This window comes from Ascaphus truei, chromosome 2 (genome assembly GCF_040206685.1).
Source record: "Ascaphus truei isolate aAscTru1 chromosome 2, aAscTru1.hap1, whole genome shotgun sequence".
Taxonomy (NCBI): domain Eukaryota; kingdom Metazoa; phylum Chordata; class Amphibia; order Anura; family Ascaphidae; genus Ascaphus; species Ascaphus truei.
Window position 1 is genome coordinate 173,363,332 of NC_134484.1, and position 21,314 is coordinate 173,384,645.

General features: G+C 45.7%; 1 protein-coding gene across 5 annotated transcripts in view; it reads left to right on the plus strand.

Moving 5' to 3' along the window:
• KIAA0319 (KIAA0319 ortholog) overlaps positions 1–21,314 on the plus strand; it is an 87,450-nt gene that overhangs the window by 6,940 nt on the left and 59,196 nt on the right. For 4 of the 5 annotated variants that reach the window (XR_012799098.1, XM_075585581.1, XM_075585580.1 and 1 more), the window contains exons 3-6: positions 10,617–11,347; positions 11,545–11,737; positions 13,266–13,364; positions 16,085–16,182. Coding sequence is in view for 4 of the 5 variants with exons in the window: in XM_075585581.1 (XP_075441696.1) it covers positions 10,617–11,347; positions 11,545–11,737; positions 13,266–13,364; positions 16,085–16,182 (1,121 nt within the window). In the remaining variant the exon portion in view is untranslated. Of the gene's footprint in view, positions 1–10,616; positions 11,348–11,544; positions 11,738–13,265; positions 13,365–15,158; positions 15,844–16,084; positions 16,183–21,314 lie in introns of those variants that run through there. The other variant, XM_075585582.1, reaches the window with a different exon arrangement.

Consider the following 21,314-nt stretch of genomic DNA (forward strand, 5'->3'; position numbering starts at 1 on the left):
CAGGATTTGCCAGGAAGCAAGATGGCGTTGCTTGCTTCAGAATCCTTAAAGACACAGGATCTTGACTTGCAGCTAGAGGGCGGTGATCAGAAGTAAACAGGTAAGGAAGGAACATGCCGCAGGGGGCGTGTTCCGTGCATCATTACAGACACTTTGTATAACTTTTGAATTAACTATATTTTATAATAAGATAACTTTTAACTTTCATATGTATCTATGTGTCCAATAGTCCCTCCCTCACCATAACTAGGCACTTTTACATCTATTCCTAAATATGTACTGCTGATTTGGATCAGAACAACCGTCTGCAGAGTATCTTTCCCCGTCCAGATTAGTTTCCTATGTAGGTAGTGCACTGAGAAAAATCACACTGACACAGGAGTTCAGAATGATAATGTCTGCCTTTATTACTACAGTCTGCGTTCCTATATAGGGGCTGCAGGGGGGGTTTGTATGCAAAAGGAGCTCTCTCAGGTCTAAAGGTTGTTTGCCAATACACAGGGCAGTGTTTCATTGGTTCTTGTTAGGTCTTTTCCTTATATGGTCTTGTTATTGTAGTTTTTTGGACACATCAGCATTTGGGTGGAATTCCTCGGGTGCCATCTTCCATACTTGATGGGAGGGGTAGCTGCGGTAGCCATTTTGAGTAAGGAATCATAGCAAGGTATTACAGATGAAGAAATAGACATTTTATCCAATCCATCACAGACCCCCCTTGAAATGTCTATTTCTGAGTCTGTCCCTAGATGTACACTAACTCATCTGTCCAGATGTGCCTGGGAACTCTTTTGTGCTGTACGTTAGACGAGTCATGGCTTGTCCATGACCCCCCTTGCCACAGACTGCACATAAGGAAGTCAGATGCTGTCCCTATGGGTTTATACTATTGTACTTAACTGGGAGGGACTGTAACGGAGTAAATGGACCATCTTCCGAGAGTGGAGTATTATTATCTGACTGCAGGAAAAAGGTAGGAGTGCTATTGTCAACAGCTTTGGTAAAACATGGGAGAACACAGCAGACAATAATTACAGGCAAGACAAAAATAATAACTATTGCGATGCCTATTTGGGCGAGAATCTTTTGCCATCCTGTCTTTCCTTGCTAGACCATTTTGTGGTCGGTATCCCCAATCTGCTCCCGTGTTCCATCCTACTGCTCCCCAGTAACCACATTCCTGTCCCCAGTAGGAATCCGTTACGCATATATAAGTGGACCTGAAACCGGCATTGCTGTATAGATTACATTGCCATTGTGTTGAGAGGCAGCTGACTATATTACAATAATCAAAGGAGAAGGTAGCTACATGAGTATTGGATGAATTATACCAAAACGTGACTACCCCTTCATGTTGAGTGATAGCAATCTCTTGTGCCCCCCCTAGACCCAACAAGCAAAAGACATATTAGCATAATTTTCCTTCTGAGGTGTCCTCGTTGGGAGCTGGAACCTTCTTGCAATGAGAGGCGTGTATCCAGGTGTTCTTGCCAGCTAGTTTGACTGATGTGGCTGTGGTCAACAGAACTTGGAAAGGACCATCATATCTGGGCTCTAGGGAGTGTTTCCTTACAAATCTCTTCACGAGCACCCAGTCTCCGGGCACGAGTCTATGAGTCCCGGTATCTAGATCTGGATCTGGAATAGAAGAAAACACTCGACCATGCATATTGGTTAGTTCTTGCGCTAGGGCAGTTACATATTTGGTCAAAACATCAGATTGCATCTGTAACTGCTGTGGGTAGTAACAACCAAGTTTGGGGCAGTACCAAACAGTATCTCAAATAGGGATAGAGCATGTTCCCCTCGTGGGGTGTATTGAACACTGAACAAAGCAATGGGTAGACTATCTGGCCAGGGCATATTTGTTTCCTGGGCCATTTTCAACATTCTAGTTTTCAGTATGCCATTCATTCTTTCTACCTTTCTGCTACTCTGGGGATGGTATGGGGTGTGGAAAGCAAGGGTGGTCCCTAGCGCGGACCAATTTTTTTTAGCTAGCGTAGCAGTGAAAGCGGGGCCTTGCAAGGTGTTTCTGCGGTGGTTTTTCCACACGTCCTGGGTTACACTTTGCACAAATTGTAAATGATTTGCAGAAATTACTAGTCATTGGGGTAATTCCAGGTGCCACATAGTATTTGTCGATCAGTGCATTCATAAGAGTCTTCGAGAGATGTGCTGCTCCATGTGCCCATTGTACCACAGCAGGATACAGTGCCCGTGGCAGACAAAGTTTATTTTTGTACTCGTAAATTCCTTCTTGGGGTGATGCACCTCTTTTCTTCCAGCTTTCCTTTTCTTCCTTTGTTGCAGATTCTTGCAACTTCTTCAGATATTCTCGATTTACTGGGAGGTTCTGCATTAACGGAACCATCCTTGTCGTGTCCACTCGATCTTCCACTTCTCGTATCCCGCTGGCAGCTTGTTTTGCCGCGGCATCCGCCAGATGATTTCCTCTGGCTTCTTCTGTGTTCAGTTTCCCATGGGCTTTTACCTTTAGGATGGCCACATGGCTTGGAAGGAGTAGGGCGTCCATCAGAGCCTGTATGGCTGAGCTGTGTTTCACTGGTGTTCCTGCTGCTGTCAGAAATCCCCTGGTTTGCCAAATGACGCCAAAATCGTGTGCTACACCAAAGGCATATCTAGAGTCAGTGTAGATATTCGCCGTTTGTCCTTCTGCCAGTTTACACGCTGCAGTGAGAGCTTGTAGTTCGGCCTCTTGTGCGGATGCTGTTGACGGTAGTGTGCTTGCCAGTAGGACCACAGAGTCTGTGGTGACAGCATAACTCGTATGGTAGGTGCCTTGTTGATCAGCATATCGAGAACCATCCACAAACAGGATTAGATCTGGGTTCTGCATCGGCGTTTCACTCACCGTGGGCAGATGAGCTGTTTCTAGCTTCATGAGTTCGAAGCAATCATGGGGTAGGTCGACTCCAGCTGTGCTTTGTTCTTGTTCTTTTCCCTGCACATCTCCCCCCTCGGGAAGTGGAAAAAGAGTGGAGGGGTTAAGCACTTGGCACCGGAGAAGGGTGACATTGGCTGGAATGAGAAGCGAGCATTGCAACCTGTGGTGTCTGGCAGTGGACAGATGGTTTGGCTGTGTCTGATTGAGAATAGCAGCAACGTCATGTGGTGCCAGGAGAATGAGGTCATGCCCTAGAACGATATCCAAAGTTTTATCCAGCAGTGCTTGAGCAGCAAAGACAGCACGAAGACAGGACGGTCCACCACGAGCCACAGCATCGAGACGGCTGGAGTAATAACCAATAGGTCGACATCGGCCAGCGTGTGGCTGCGTTAACACTCCAGTTGCATGTCCATTTCGTTCTGATACGAAAAGCTTGAAGGGTAAATCATAGTCTGGGAGGCCCAAGGCAGGGGCAGAGGATATTACCTGTTTGAGAACAGTAAAATTCTTGGAAGCCTCTGGGGTCATCTGAAATGGATTTATTGTTAAAACATCGTACAATGGTTGCATCATTTACTGCTTGAAGATCTTGAACCATTCTATACTCATCAGGTTCACCCTTCGCTGTGCGTTTCTTCACAGGGAAAAGAGGGGTTTTGCAGGGTGAAGTGCAAGGTATTAATGCGCCATTTGCAAGAAGAGCCTTAACATGTTTCGTGATAGCATCAGCTTGTGCTATCTTTAGTGGGTATTACGGTTTACGGGGAAGCGGGGCCCCCTTTTCCTGAGTCACATCCTGTATATTGATGGCTTGGTTAGCCAGCTTTTCCCTGGCCCAGTCACGTAATTGGTCACGAAAGTCCACCCCGGAGGCATATGTATCATCGTCTGTCACCATAGCGTCTGGCAGGCTTTTTCCCATTATGGGCCAGTATGCTTCCCCCCCCTTAATCTCGCATAAGCTAACCAAATCCCATCGAGCTGCTGAATACGTTTTTTGAATCTGGGCCACTCTACGATAAAAGGGCATAGGCTGTTTCTCTGGGTCTGGTAGGGTGGTTACCAGGGAGGAGGCTTGGGGGGGGGGGGGTGAAGGTGACATACATTATTGGGGCGCCTTCTACCTGCTTGGGTGTCTGCCCATATAACCTTGGCCGCGGTCGGGTACTGGGGGGTGTCTGGGGTTAGTGTTCCAGGTCATGTTCGCCTCCTGTGCAGCAGCCTGTGACTCACTATCTGAGTCTAAACTATAGGGCGCACTGTAGTGGACCCTGCTGCTGGGTCTGTGTGCTATTGTTGTGTCAGGGTAGACTTGAATCCCTACCGCTGGGGCAGTGGTTGTTTGGGGTGAAAGGGCTGGCATTAGGGGCATTAGGGGCATAGTCGGGGAGTAATAGGAACCATCCACCTGCAGCACAGGATATAGTTGTGTTACATGGGCAGTCAGGGTTGGTTTGTCATTCGTGGGCGGGGTAGTGGGTTGTATAGATGGGGGTGCTGTTGGAGCTGGGAGCGAAGGTAACAAAGGAGTGGGTATAGGTGAAACAGTCACACGGGGACGCTGCGCACCACAATTAAAACAATCTTCCCTGTATTGGGGGTTTCCGGTGCCACACCTTAAACATGTCCAGGGGGGTGGGTCAGCACCAGCATAGGGTGGGGGTTGGTCATTTTCAGGGGTGTTACTTGTACAGTCACCGCAAGGGTGATAAAGAAATACAACCTGCCCTTTTCTATCTTCTGCTCGGTCCATTTTTCTCTGTGGACAGCCTTGGCAACATTAAACCAGGCTTCTGCTGTCTTCAGCAGCTTGTTATCACTCAAAATTCCTCTCTTTTCTTTCAATATTTTTTGCCACATTTCTGGCTGTAACCTGCCTTCTACTGCAGTAATACCACATACTTTTTTTCTTACTTGTTATTATATTAACTTCTGTCCTGGCAAAGATAAAATAAATGCAGCGGGACCCTTCTGTCCCTCAACAGAATTCTTTTGACCCATATTAACGTAAGGTATGTTTCCCTGTGGGATTCAAAAACACACGAGATGGCACTCACTGAGCTTATCAATCCCACAGAAAAAGACCCCTCTGTCTTTTAAACATCTACGCAATTTCCGTGTCTTTTGCACATTCCTTTGGAGGAAAAAACGGGGGCTTTTTGGCGCGGTCTGTGCTGCTGTTGTTCGCATTCTCTTTCTAGTTGCCATTAGAACAGAAGGAAAAAGAATATTTTCTGGTTTTAAAAGACCCATTCGTATGGCCAGTACGAACAAACCTTTCAAATAAATGTTACCAGGGCTACTCCCATTCTTTTCCGTTCTCTTCTCTCTCTCGGCCACTAGGTGGCAGGCTAAGACTCCTTTCCCTGTCTTACTTGCCTGTGCTCAAATGTTAAAGCTGCACTGCAAAAAAAATGTCCTGCCCCTTTTTTTTTTCTAAGACTTTCTGTCCCTTCCAAACAATATACACGGTCTATAATTGTATCCCAATTTCTGCATATAAACCTTTCATAAAAATAACCCTCAATACCTACTTCCTCAACACCATCATATGCCTTGATTATCTATCGGCAAATTCACTTGCTATTTCTTTCCTATTCACTTTTTCTTTTTTACTGCAAAGCGTACGTTAATGCGGAAAAAACAGGAGTTCGGGCAGTTTAACGTCTAGGGGTTATCGCCCAAGTAACTGTGGGCTATCTCTTTTTTACTCTCAACAATCCCCACCCGTCCTCATGAATTCTCAACACTAATACACAAACACATTTTGGACATAACATACTACTTGATTACGAGAGAGAGGAAAAGGTTGTTCAGGAATCAGTCGGCAGGATTCCGCGCTGTTACCAACCGTAACGCGCACCTTTAACACCCCTCCCTCTGCAACGCGCCAACCACGCAGTCACTACAGGGATTATGTGTTCCTCTCTGAACCGACTTTCCCTTACTCCCCCCTCTCCCCTCCTTCCACCAAGTTTACAACGTACAATGACAAGACCCCTAGTCAGCCGGCAAAAATCCCACTCCACTTTGGGCTCCCACTTGCGGCACTGACTAACACATATAACATATAAACATATACCGGGTGACAGATAGTCTAGGTAACAGGTTCGAGTTTAAAACAGGCTCTGGGCAAGATATCTACCTGTCTTTAGGTGACCTTCGGAGAGCCGTATGAGACACAGAAATAGACCAACAGCGGAGACAGTGCGTATCGGTAGATAATAAATGTTATCTTACCGTACTCCAGAGGTGATCAGTCTCCTGCCGCGTCCGCATTTGGTCCACCTCGGTCCCTCTGTGCACGGCTGTCTGTTGGTTCACAACCCAGGCCCCACGTTGGGCGCCAGATGATTTGGATCAGAACAACCGTCTGCAGAGTATCTGTCCCCGTCCAGATTAGTTTCCTACGTAGGTACTGCACTGAGAAAAATCACACTGACACAGGAGTTCAGAATGATAATGTCTGCCTTTATTACTACAGCCTGCGTTCCTATATAGGGGCTGCAGGGGGGGTTTGTATGCAAAAGGAGCTCTCTCAGGTCTAAAGGTTGTTTGCCAATACACAGGGCAGTGTTTCATTGGTTCTTGTTAGGTCTTTTCCTTATATGGTCTTGTTATTGTAGTTTTTTGGACACATCAGCATTTGGGTGGAATTCCTCGGGTGCCATCTTCCATACTTGATGGGAGGGGTAGCTGCGGTATCCATTTTGAGTAAGGAATCATAGCAAGGTATTACAGATGAAGAAATAGGCATTTTATCCAATCCATCACACTGCCACCTACTGGCACTAGTGCATCATAAGCCTCATCACACCCCCTTCTGCGCATGCTCAGGGGTCCGACGAGTGCTCTCACGCTGTGTCCTGATCAGCCTGTTTCCAGGAGCTGACAGTGAGTTTTTATCTGCTTAAACACACGGCAATCAGGATTAATAGTTTATTTATATACATGCAAACATCCATCATGCTAGGTGTGAGCTCCGGCAGCTCCATTCTTCCACAGTGCGCATGTGCCGTGTCAAGACCTCTGGGAGCGCTGGAGAGGATCTGACAGGCACTAGAAAGACACCTATCGCAGTGTTGTATTTACAAAGCACACAAGGCACACATCCGCGTTCGCGGGCTACAACAGCTGCAGGGGATTAAGACATTAAATTTCCGGTACATTAAGGAACCGGAACATCACACAATATGAACCTGAGGAAGGATTTTATCCGAAACGCGTTGTTCAGAACACAGGAAGCTTTTATCCAGCCCAGTCCAGTCATTTGCCAGAGGACCCCTGCTGCAGACCTCCGGACGTGGAAGGAGTAACAACTCTAAGCAGGAGTCTGACAGCACTATAGACAAAGGACTTTCATCACTTTTTAGTGTAAGTTACATCTTTTTATTATTTTAATTATTTTGTTATCAATTGTTTTTGAATAAAGCTGTTACCCTCGTCATCATCTCTTCTCCGTCCGTCTCCCAATGAGCGACTGAAAAGAGTTGAGCAGGAAGTTTTTATCTACGCAAGGCTCGCCTTCCAGTGTTTTGATGTGAGGACACTCACATAAGCCCATGTGAGTGATTTAGCTATTATCTATATTATCCATCACCACCCAATATTTTCTATTGGGACCTGTCCCCACTGTTTGCATTCCTATTTTTCCGAGGTAATACTGGATAAGACGGAAAACAGGAGTACCAGAGAGTATCGGCATACTTCATCTACAAGGGCACGCACGGACGCCAGTGGCATTTACATTCATCCATACACCCTGGAAGGAAGATCTGACGACCAGGGGCTGTGAGTACAGTAGAGCCCAGATCAGAGGCAATAATACTCTGCAAGAGATGTGACTGTCACTCACATTTGGCCATGTGAGTGTTTGTTTATATTAGTGTAGCCATGTGTAAAATTGGTGTACATATCTCTTTCTCATGCTGGCAGTAAACCTGGTAAGTATGCAGGATTGCCAGCAACAAGCATTGAGGTTTGCCCTCAAACCCTGGTGAGGTGTCATATGTCCCAAAGGAAGTGACAACATGCTTTGTGTCCACCCTTAGTGGATTAAAGTTCAGTTCAGTTGGTGTTCAGGAGAGTCATGTGGAGGTCTGCAACAGTGTTGCAGTGTCTGATGCAATAGCTGTGAGTCTGGGCAGCTCAAAGCAGAGAGACAAGCTGGTGAATCTCCCTGAGGGTAGAGGTGGAAAGCAACTCCATTAGGAGAAGGAGGAACCTTCCAGATGGAGTGCAGCAGAGAGATGAGCGGCTGAGCTGACCGCTGCAAGGGGCAGTCTGCCCATACCATCATCAATAAAGATGCCCTGTTTCACGACAACCCCACTGTGTGAGTGTGAAGTTACTCCACAGCGGAAGGCACCACTAAGGAGTTCGTCATCAGAACTATCTCCTTGCGGACGCAGAATCCTGATGAGGTGGAGGCGCTGCACTGTATATAGGTAGGACTCACGCACACTAACTCAGCTGCCTGTCTGGGTTGGCATTCCCCACACAATATCATGCGGGAGACTCAGGAGTCCTGTTGCCAACAGGTGCACCACCAGACACAACCATGTAATGGGGACTGGTTAGACCACAGGGGCCAATATGAGATTGGGTGGGTAAGGTCAGGCCAGAAAGTCCGTTACATTAGCATGATCATTAATCCATCCCACTATCCCCTTTGAGTATATATTGTATCAATAATAGACATTTGACACAGTGTTTTATTATTTTATTATCACTTTGTCCACATGTGCGCTCGCTGTTTTCTTGTGTGCATTTTGAGCTGTGTGAAATATCCCAGGGACTGTTAACCATTTGAGTGCCATAAGATGGATCCCTCTCTTTATCAAGATAATTTTTTCATTCCAAATCAATTTAATCTTTATCACTAACATCCAGATTTGCATTAGTGTTAGGAATATATGAAGCTGGAACTGTTTCTCTTTTTCGTGCGCACACATATCTGATATTATATGCTTCAATTTGTTCTTCTAATTCATGTACGCAGTGATTTAAAATGTCACAATTTGATCATTTGTCGGTTTCAGTAAGAACAACATGCACATTCTCATCTTTAAAAAACATTAAATTAAACACTTATCATTTTCACCGCATTATTTTTTCCCCTTCTTTACATATGGTCAGCAATTTCTTATCAATCAATTGGTTTTGTTTGTTTACCTGGTCCCACAAAGAATGCCACATATCCATATCTGAAGAAGTGTGAGGTAAGAAATTAAATACCATATTACTATCATCTGCAAATTTATTAAGAAATTCCATACGTTTTCCTGTTTCTTTCCTTCTTAACACCTGTGCTGTTGAAGAGCCTTCCTGTCTTGTCCACCCGAATGCAATAAAACCTCAACCTCACTTCTCTGGAGGTATCTCCGGTTACACTGCTCTGAAAATCTTTTCACAGTTGCTCCCTTGCATTCACCCATGAGGTGAACTAGGAGTGGCAAAAAAAACTATTCATTCTTCTGTTCGATTTCCGTTTCTTCTTGAGATGTTGGATCTAGGATTTATTGTGCAATCTCCACTCTCAATCCAAATGTGAAGAAAAACTGAAGACTGGTTGGCTCGTCAATGTAAAATGTTATTTACCATTATATCTTCTTCCAAGATATAACATTTCTGCATTACGGTTTGGCACGTATTTCACAGATATAGGATATATAAATCAAGTTCTTACATGTGCTCTCAAAGATGACGAACTGTCATTTCTTCCTTCTCTCTGCCTGAAACGTCTTGTTCTGTTATATTCCTCTCCTGGTATTATCTTTCTCTCCAAAGCTAACTTTTTATACAGAGTAAAACCACCTAGTCGGCTTTTCTACTCTAAGTATTATCTCGGAATGGGGTCTTTACATGTTTGGTCTACGTGAGATAAGGCAGGGGTGCGCAAAGTGGGGGGCAGGAGAATTTACAGGGGGAGCGGTGGCTACAAAGGTCCCGCGGTCTACATCAAGGCATGTAAATTAAATGCCGGGGGACCGCGCGAGGCCTATGCAGCTTCTCCCACCTGGTCTTCGGCAACGCGTCGCCATGGTAAGCGGCGTCAAATGATGCCGCAGGGTCATGTGAGGTCGCGTTGCCATGGCAACATGATGTCACATGACCCCGCAACGTAATTTTGACGCCGGAGCCGTGAAGGAGGGGTTGGGGGGGGCGCAGGTTAAAAACTTTGCGCACCGCTGACAATGTATGAATAGCGTCTTACATATATGGAAGTAAAACCTTGTCTATCTTTCAGAATAAATGACTGAATCATCCCCAGAACGGTGCAACAGTTTTCTGTAATATGATCTATCCCAGCCCTATCATTAGGAGTTCACCCCAACCTTTACTCACAAATATACCTCTTCATCAACTGTCATTATAATCAATCACTCATAGGAAGGGGAGAGCCATTTTAGCACACCACAACTGTAACCCTGTGTCTACTTCACAATGTACAATAAAGTATATAAACTACAGTATCTGGTAGTGCCAAGTACGAAACCTCACAAACCGTTTCATTAAAGAGACACAGAAGGACATCAATGTGTTGTTCATGTAGATGGTATTTTGCCAACTGTCGAGTACATTCCTGTATTTTTTTAATAGAATGCAATCAATTTGTAACATGCAAATATGGAACCCAGAGAAAATGTAAAACATGCTAATTAAATGATAGTCATGCTTTAAGCTTGTCTTCTTTTCTTACTTACAGGTTATCTCTGTGAACAGTGCAGGGAGGGAGCCACCTACGCTGATGCAGCCATTCCTCCCAATTTACAAAAAACGCACATTATGAGAGTGCCCAATGCCAGGACCATGTCAGATTGCACAACAGCTTGTTGCAATCAGTCAGGCTGCGACCTGTCCTGGATGTTGGGCAGCCGATGTTATATCGTGAACTGCCAACGTAAGGAGAACTGTGAACCCGAAAAGAGGGAACACATGAAATCCTACCTAACATTTGTTTTGAGGCCTTCTCCAAGATTTATTCCCTTACCGCTCTATGGAAATGTTATGGCCAACAGGAGATACTTGGGAGAGCAGGAAGTCTCTGATGAGGAAATGAAACGTCTTAAGGACCTCTCACTTCTAAATAAAGATTCCAGCCTTCAGGAGCTAGCAGAGTACACAGATGACTACAATGGGCCTCAACTGGATTTCCTTCGCCTAAGTCCTAAGGCAGATCACAAAGGAAACTCAGACCTGGACTACATGAGTTGGCTTTTGTCAGGAACGGAAAATAGTTTAAACTCCTCAGCTGTGGAAGTTGGCAGGCACAATGAGGATGCAGTAGAATCTCCAAGGGAAGAACCCACCATGAGTAACATGGTTTTGAATAATACGTCAGAGGTGTCTGCAAGGAGCCCTCTGAATCCTACAGTAGCAGAGAGAGGAAGGAGCATGCACCAGCCAGTGGAATCCAATAAAAGCTTCCCAATGGAGGTACTGTATGGCCTTCTATTAAATGGCATTTTATTGTGGTAGCTTTTCACTTGTGTTGCTCTTGAAAATAATAACATTAAAACAAATGTTAGTGACTAATATCTGAACCCTTTAGGATGTCATACATCTTTAATGAAATCATACCTTTCAAAATTAGTTCATTCTCAAAAATATCACTTTTCTTATCACTTTCACAGTCTCTAACTATTTTACCAAACTCTTCTGTGGACAAACAAGACTTACCAGTTGCTACTGAGAAGACTGAAAGCAATTCAACTATCCAATTTATACCAGAGCATCACACAGTCCCAGGTCACCCAACAAATGCTGTAACATATTGGCCCTCAAGTGCATACAAAGTTCTACCCACCACTACTGCAGAGATGGCATGTAAGTAGCCATGATATACTACTGTTTCAAAACGATCGGTACTGTTTTCATTAATACCAACCTTATTTTAACAATTTAGTGGGCAGTTGTGCAAGACTTGAGATAAGCAATTTGTGTAAGATCCCACCTAACATTGATGACAACTAATCTAATCTCCAAATTAAATGTGTGTGTGTGTATATCTGTATGTGTATACATACATACTGCAAAGGTGAGGATACTGTGGTCCGCCAACAATTTTTGTGTGCGAAGCTATTAACACAGTACTGTATTTGTCTGCGCATGTGCGAAAGCTTGCGTATGCATAGACAGCTACTGTGCTAATAGCTTACAAAGTAGCCATATGAAAAAGGTGGTGATACGGCATATCCCTGCATGCCCCCAAAATAAAAAATAATTTATATATATATATATATATATACGGGGCGGTGGGCGGTCCCACAGGCAGCAGGAGGGCCCACAGGCAGCAGGCCGGACACCCTGCTTGCCCTGCGCATGCGCGCGGGAGAATCGCCGCCATTTAAAAAATGAATAATTTCCTTTTTTTAAATGTATTTTACGGGCATGGCTGCGCAGGGGGCCCGGGACGCCAGCACCCTCTCTTCCCCCCTGTTGGCGGCCCTGCTCCTTTCAGTCCCAGGGCTACCCCTAGAGCAGGGGAGTGCGGTGCTTACAGAGGCCCAACGATCTTCCCCAAAGCATTTAAATTAAATGCCAGGGGAGCGCACGTGAGGCCTCTATATGTTTCTTTATCTTGTCTCTGACGGCTTCGGGCGACGTGTCGCCGGAGACAAGATAAAGGGGGAGGGCGCAAGCAGGCAGGCGGGCGCAGGGGAAAATGTTTGCACACCCCTGCCCTAGAGGACCTGAGCCTCCCAGCGGGAGCCTGTACTTCTATGACTATCAAAACAACAAAGGGGCTACTACCCTAGACTACTGTGTAACATAACTCTAGGCAGAAAAGGGGCAGAGCTAGGCCTCTACTGAGTCATCCTAGGCTAGGTGACCCACCCAGCATATTCCAGAGGAAGGTTGTGACCAGGCCATGACATACTATCTAAGGGGGCAGGTGTTCAATATCAAACTCCTTAAAACCCTTGAACGCCTTACACAATATGGTAATCCCAAGGGGGGGGGGGGGTTTACATGCACATTTTAGATTTGCGTTTTTGCATAAACAATGCAGTATCTAAAATGAAATTAAAAAAATATAAATGAACATTTGAACATTGATTCTCCTCTCCCCCCCCCCCACTCCCTCCAGTGGCTGGTGCATGTCTTTTGCCATTCTCATCAAAGTAGTAATGGGGATTTAGCTGTATCAACTATATAGCAAAAAAGTAGACATGAAAGAGCACAAAACCGATTCCAGCCAATAGTGACAGTGCCCACGCAGAGTAAAAATATGTGTTGTAAGTTAAATGTGCTCGCCTTTAACACGTGTATTTTCAGATCAATTAATTGATATCATGTACAAGACAAAAACATCCAATGGGGGTAATTTTGCTGTATCTTATTTACATTACAGTGAAACATCTTACAGTATCTGCTGGGGGGAACATGCAAGTGATTCTGCCAAAGAATGAAGTAGAACTGAATGTCTTTGTGGTTCCAGAAGCACCAGCAGGTAACCTGTATTTTGTATTCAGAATCTCCTCAGAAATGTCGACCACTACATTTTAATGTTTCCAGACATTGAGTGTAGGAAATACATAAGAATGAGAGCCTGCAGTAAGCATTGGCAGAAACTGTATGAGGGCACATACATGACAGCCTTTAGTTTTACTGTAATTATATCAGTCTGGCTGCTTGTGGCTTTGTATTATGCATCATATTACTTATCGGAATGTAATGTGTACGCTGACTACCGCCTGTATTACTAAGTGGTGCTATTCCCTAACACTCCACAAGACACCTTCTGGCCCATTCACTTCAATAGACGGTACAGTGTCCTTCAGGGACAGAAAGTTGCCTTATGGCATAGCCAGGGTGACCAGATTTCTAAAAGTAAAAACCGAGACACATAAAAAAATTATTTATAGAACAAATTACATCACTTCTCCCCTGCCAGCCACACACTTACTTACCCTCCCGCCCCTTCCTCAAAGACACACACATTTACCCTTTCCCACACACGTACAATCAATTACTGCCCCCCCATCCCCACAATGACATACATACACACACACACTAAGGCTGAGTTCAGACAGGCTGCGATGCAACGGGCGCGCTTATGTGCGTGCGCACGTTCGACACTCTTTCGCTTTGGTGGGTGGGAGTTTTCAAACTGAAAACGACACCTGGCAGCGAAGTACAGCGTTGTCGCCGCTGCACTTGAAGAAGACAACTGAAGTTGTGATTTCAAGCGGCAGCCGCGTCATGTGTACTTCGCCAGCCAATCACAAACACACAGTATTTTTTATTTTTTTTAAATCCCGCCTCCAATCGCGTCATTCTGTCTGCTGGGGATGAGCACACATCGCCCAGTAGAGAGGCGCGGACGTGCGTAGCGTAACAGCCTGTCTGGGCTCAGACTTACTTACTCACTCCCACACAATTACTTACCAACACCCATGCACTCACCCACACATTCTTTTACCACACACATGTAACATAGCCTGCCGGCAGTTATTCCTTTTTCTCTGGGCCTTTCCTCTGTCAGTCCTGTTAGTGCAGGCAGTGGAAAGGTTACTTCCTCCTTTAGGCCTTGAATGATGTCATCAGTATTCAAGGGCAGGCCTAGCAACTTCTGAGGATGTCAATCTGAGGGGTGGACATTGGTTGGAACGCCCCCTGGTGTGTGTGGGCCAATCTGTGTCCGGCTCTGGCTTGCTATGAGTCAGAGTTAGAGATACTCCCCAAAGATATACCAAATTGTGACATGCTCCCAAATTAGTTCAGTTGAGTTTTGGAAGGATTGGAGTGAGCAGATAGAAATAGAGAGAGAGGTCTCTCCCTCCCACCCATGAGGGGCTGGGAGGGAGGGGAATTATGCTGCTTAGGGCAGAGCTCTGAGTTAGAGAACATGGAGAGAATTAGGCAGATGATGATGAGAAACCTGTGAACCCAGCTATTCTCTGTCCTGGAGCTGACTGTCAATAAAGAACAGAAAAAGACATGCTGTGTGTGTTCCTGTCTCTGAGAATGAAGGAGTGTCAGTAGGGGTCGATCCCCTGAATATCTACAGGGGATCCTTGCTGGCTGCAGGCACTGCACCAGAGAGATCAAGGTAACCTGTCCTGTTTTCTCCCCACACCACCACAGAGCGCTCAGCCCTCCTGTTACCTGCAGGTCAAGAAACAGCACCAGAGTAGCTGATAAGAGCATACCCCCCCAATCTCACTTGGGGGGGGGTGGTAGATGGGCTACACACACTTCCATACCTTCCCCCCCCCCGCCCACACACACACTTAACCACATCTACACTCTTACTTACCCACACACCCTCACACACATAACCTTACCCCCTCCCACATACAGACTTACTGAAACACACACATCTTATCATTAACAGAGCACTATCTGCAGCCATGGAGAGCAGGTGCTGCATAAGCAGTGTAGCGCCACCTAATGGCTGGAGGAGTCATTGTGCTGCAACCCTTTCTCCTCTCTCTCTGCTCAAAACTGGGACATTACAAAAATAGTTGGAACAACGGGACAGTCCTTTAAAAATCGTGACTGTCCCTGCTAAACGTGCCTAAACCGTGACGTCTGGTGACCGTAGGCATAGCACAACTTAGTAAATATGGGCCTAAATGCTTTTAGGTCATGTCTGTGTTGGTGCTCTCACTACACAGTAGAACATTTTGCTGCTGCTCATGTCTTCTGCTGTGTTCGAAGAAGTATTTCTGCTACATTTGTCTCTGTTGCTGTCTTGGATCTGTGTTCTTGTTCACTCACCGAACCTTATTTTCAACTACTTTCCATATGTGCTTATAGAATAACCCTATTCACGACAAGGAGTCTGCAATATACTGTTTCATAAAGCATTCACATGCTGTTTTGTTAGAGAATTTGGCAAGAAATCCTTTCGGGACGATCAATAATGCTGAAATACATTCTACTTTCAGTTGACAGATTGTTGGAAATGAAACCCACTCAAAATGGTAAATCACTAATGTTTGGAGATCTTTGTCCAATGCTCAATATTAATTATTCCTCCATGTTTTGATTGTAATTGCCAATATAATTTTAGTCTTTTTAACTTGAAGTTATTTATGGACAATTCAGAGGAGTCATATTTCCATATCTGACCTCTTTAGTGCACCAGATGCCTGCAGTGGATTACAGAGCATTGTTTTTTAGGCTCCTAGTTACAGATCAAACGATGATCTGTGTCGCCTACAGATATGCCTTACAGTTTTGAATGGAATTTGATAAGTCAACCTGTGGATTACCTGGGTGAAATAGAAAGGAAGCATACAAGAACATCAAAACTGTCCAAAGTAAGTGAGTTTCCCATGCTGAGCGCTTCCTATCAGAATGTTTACCAATTCTTGCATATAGAACAGTGCACCATTTCCACCTCTGCCCAGTAGAATATTCACTTCCAAACATGGACTGTCACTCATCTTGATCTGGATCCACTGAGTGAGATTCCAGGCTGTTAATTTGGTTTAGCTGGAGTCTATTGGGGGAAGTGAAAGGGTTTTAAAATATATATTTCTATTGAGGAAAATTTGTAAATAAAACCAGTAGCGCAGCCAAGTGGGGAGGTGCAAGGGTGCATTTGCGCCCCCCAAGAATTGTTATCGTACTGACAGAGACCCTGCACTCTCCCCACAGCAATGATATGGATTGCCGTGGGAGAGAGCGGGGCCTGTTACAGAGCAGCCCTCCCCATCCGCATCATTTGATGCTGCGTCATCATGGCGACGTGACATCACTTGGTGACGCATTGCCATGACAACGCACCGTCACGACGCTGCGACTGCACCCCCAAATCAGATTTTCTGATTGCACCTTTGCATAAAACACGCAAATTATATGTTACCAATCACATTATTATTCAGATATTCATACAGCTCCTTTTGAAATATACAGAGTAATTGATGTGTGCCATTTTAAATCTGTTAAATGATCTTTTTTTCCTTTATTTTTAAGTGTACACTATACAGAGGGGTGAAACAAGAGGGGTGAAAGGGATAAAAAGGAATAAACACTAGGAAATACAAGAAAGCAAACCTGCGATTTAGAATAGTAAAGAGAATTGAGACGAATAAGGGCTTTACATGTGTATTATTAATAATAAATACTATTAGAAAGCCATGTCTATGTTTCCTGATTCTTACATTAGCCTATTGTCCTTTTGACATAATATACTGAGAGTGATCAGAGGAACTGAGCAGACGGAGCAAATTCAGCAACTTTGACTGAACCTAGGCAGAGGATGTCATTCTGTGTGAGAATACGCTCCTATAAAAATCATCCTTGTGTAGTCTAAGGCTGAGTCCCCAGTCAGCACCGTGGCACGCGCGCCCGGCGGGGGGGGGAGGGGGGGGAGGGGGGGTGCACAGCGCTGCACCGCGATCTGCGGTCTGAGGGGAGAGGGAAGGTTTGCGACGGGAGGGGATGTGGCTGTGGGTTTGCGGGGGCGTGGCCATGACGTCCCGCGTCTGGTTCGCCCTCTTTGGCTGAACCGCCGGCAGGGGCGTGGCCACGCCTCCGTCGCGAATGCCAAACTCAAATTCCCCTGCCTGCCTGAAAGCCTGTCGCGCACCGCTGAGGAAATGTGCGCGACAAGGTAGTAACTGGGACCGGAGTAACTGGGCGGGCGGGTCTTGATCGTACAGCGCACGCCGAGGCGTGAGGTCTAGTAGTTAGTAGGACCGCAGCCTAAGGGCTCACTTAGACAGGGCGCTACACCTACTTGCTAGCGTTCGCGCCCCCGCCGCTCGCTCCTGCAGCCCAGCGATCTGTGCTCAAACTGCAGGAGGCAGATTGCGGCATTTGGGGGCGTGGCGGGGCGTGTAACAAACGCGTCACGGAGCTGGTTTGCCTTTATTGGCTGAACCAGCTCGGGTCACACGACTGTAGCCCCAAATTTCAATTTGGGTTGTGTCGGCAAAATGTCGCAGCGACAACACTGCACTTTGCCGCCGGTGGAGTTTTCAGACTGAAAACTCCACCGCACAACCCAAATTTGCGACGGACATGCGCGCGCACATCGCATCGCCTTCTGTCTGAGCTCAGCCTTAGGCTGCAGCTCCGCCTCCTGCGCTGCACGCGCGCCTGCGAGGCAGGTGGCTCGTGCAGCAGAGTCCCCCAATCTGCAGCGAGCTGCAGGGGGAAAGACAGGGGGAGGTGTGACGGGGGTGCGGCTGTGACGTCACCCGGAAGGTTCGCCCTCATTGGCTGAACCGCCGGGGGGCGTGTCCTAGCGCTCCATCATGACTCCTTCTGCTCTCAATTTTCTTGAGAGCAGGAGTTTCTGTCAGCGCAGCGGCCCCCCCCCCCTTGCAGCGGGCCCGGCCCCATTGTGGGGCGGATCTTGTCCCTGCAGCGCCTGCCACAGCGGGCGCTGCAGTAGCCAGCGGGGACATGGCCTTACCCAGTAATACACTCAGGGAAACAGGAGCAAAATTACATGTGTGGTTAGAATCAATTTATTTTACAAATTTCTAAGTTAACCCAAGGATTGAAAGGCTCACAACAATGATGTGTAATACGAGGTAATTCAAATAAAGTTTGCGCTAAAACCTCTCAATATAACGATCTCTATTAAATCAGAAAAATGTAAAAAAAAACTTCAGGACCAGAACTTGTCTAATAAAAATGAACAGGTTTAAAATAATAACCATAGTCATAGAAATGAGTCCTCTGTTGACAAGATCTGGGAAGTGATGAATCCCAGACAAGGGTTAATTGGCTGTAAGGTCTATAATCAGTAATGGCAAAATGTTTATGTGATGGAAGAGTAGTTGAGATCTCCCTCCAGCCCAGCAGGGACAGTTAGAAGGGGTTTCATCCATTTTGTAAAAGCTTTTGTTTACACAAAGCAGCACTTCGCAATACAAACAAGTTTGTTTTGCAAGCACGATACCGGGAGGAGGAGCGCGGAAACAAGCGCGTTTTACTATGAATGCGGCCTTCGGAGCAGAGAAGCTTGTAGGACATAAGTACATGATTTAGTGGCTTCCCAGGTGCACTAGAGCGTAAGGGGCCTATGCACTAAACAGTGATAAGTGGTTTAATGCATGATAAATGCCCTTATACTGTAGCGCCATACTACCTGCTTTGCTGTGCACTTAACAGTGATAACAGTGCAGTATCGCGCTCTAATGGCTTTTTAACGACATTTAACAGCCTGAGGCCAAAAAAGTCGTTGGACAAGCCAAAAAAAAAAGGCAAAATCACTTTTTTTTCAAGTAAATGCTATTCACGAAACCGTGATAAGCATAACCAACTTTAAAATCTTGCAATATTTTGTCACCAGCTAAAGGTTGGTCTTAAAAATATTACAAGATGAATAAAAGCATTTTCTTTTCTTTTTTTTCTGCACAGGATTGATACCGGAGGCTGGCTGGACCTCCCCGGATGACCAGTGGGTGTCTGGGGAGCTCTGGGTGGTCCCCGTGGGTGTCCAGATAGTCCCTGTGGGTGTCCAGGGGTCTCCAGGTGGTCCCCGTGGGTGTCCAAGGGTCTCTGGGTGGTCCCGGTGGGTGTCCAGGAGTCTCCAGGTGGTCCCCGTGGGCATCCGGTATCAATTCTGTGCAGAAAAATAAATTGCAGCCAGTTTCACTACCTTAACGGCTAACCGCTAAGGTAATGAAAGAGTTTAAAAGCAGGTGCTGATTTGTTGTTGGTATATGGGGTGGGTGAAGCTTTAGTTGCCCCAGGGTGGAGTTTTAGGCCTTGCGGGAGGTTGGCAGTAGAAGTTAACCCCATTCATTACCTTAGCAGTTACAAGCATTGACCCTCCAAATCCTGGCATTTCAGGAAGCTCTCGTACCGCGACGTCATCAAAGTCAATCCAACGCCATCCACCTTGAAGATCCAGAACAGGTTAAAAAAATCTTCTATCACCATCTTCTATCTTCATCTGTCATTATTTCTTTCTTATCTTTAATGTTCTATCTTCTGTCTTCATCTGTCAATCCAACCCCATGGTAAGTCCCAACGGATGTTGTCTCCTCGTCTTCTTCCTGTTAAATTAGGCGTCCAGGCCTTACATAGCGCCTGTGATGTCACATTTTCAGGTCAGATGGCACAACTTCAATCTGATTGGATGCTGTATCATGTGCTCGCCTCTTCTTCTTCTTTTTGAATTTTTTTTTAAGGATATGACATCTCCAAGGGAGGTACGTCACATCCTTAAAACCACATGGCTATATCACTTGGTATTACAGCCAATGGGTTTGAAGACAATCCTATTGGTTGCTGTACCATGTGATGGGTAACTTTAGTTCAAGAGGATGTGAAGTCACTTTAAGGGATGACGTCACATCCTTTTGAACTAATGTAGCCTATCACATGGTACAGCAACCAATGGTATTGTCTTCAATCCCATTGGCTGTAATACCATATGATATAGCCATGTGGTTTTAAGGATGTGACGTACCTCCCTTGGAAATGAGAAAAGATAGCGTCCTCCAGCGCGTAGACTTCTGCTCTTCTTCTCCTCAATGTTTATAAGGGAGAAAGAGAACAGAACACAGACCCACGGTGTAATACAAATAAATATCACCAGAATAAATAAATACAAATAGAGATTGACACTTGCCTGTGCCTATCTCTCACTTGGTGTGTGTCTCCAGAAGATCTTCGGTGTTGGCTTTAAGAAGAGAGAAGAGAAAAAAGCATATTGTAATAACGTTTATTAAAGACAGCAATAAAAGCATCCTACTTACAAACGTCCATAAAATTGAGCTTTAAAAGTTGTGTTGCCAGAGTTTTGCCCTTGAATAGTTCTTTCCACGCTATGTTCTGTCTTGAGGTTATTCACGTGGACGCCACTTCAGTATCCGCTTCCTGGTTCACAGCATGCTGGGGGTTCCTCCTGGGTTGCGCAAGCCCACGGTTCTCCTGTGCTCCCTCGTTCGGTGCGCGCATGCATGGTTGTAACGCTCCAGGTCACATCGCTGATTAGGCAGAGTTCCTCTCCTTTGGGCTACGGTGGCTCACAGTGTGCAAAATTGTCCACCAAACGCGTTTCGCCTGCTCGGCTTCCTCACTACTGTGAGCCCAAAGGAGAGGTACTCTGCCTAATCAGCGATGCGACCTGGTGCGTTACAACCACGCATGCGCGCACCGAACGAGGGAGCAGAGGAGGAGAACCCAGGGCCTGCGCAACTATTTGCAATACTGTACCATTGTATTGTTCCCTTCCTTTTTTCTTTTTGTACCTCTTTTATTTTTGGAAAAATGATTAATAAAAAATTTAAGTAATAAAAAAAAAAAAGAAGAAGATGCGGGCACATGTTACAGCGTCCAATCAGATTGGAGCTGTACCATCTGACCTGAAAATGTGACATCACAGGCCCTATAAAGGCCTGGACGCCTCATTTAACAGGAAGAAGATGACGAGACAACATCCGTTGGGACTTACCATGGGGTTGGATTGACAGGAAGACAGAAG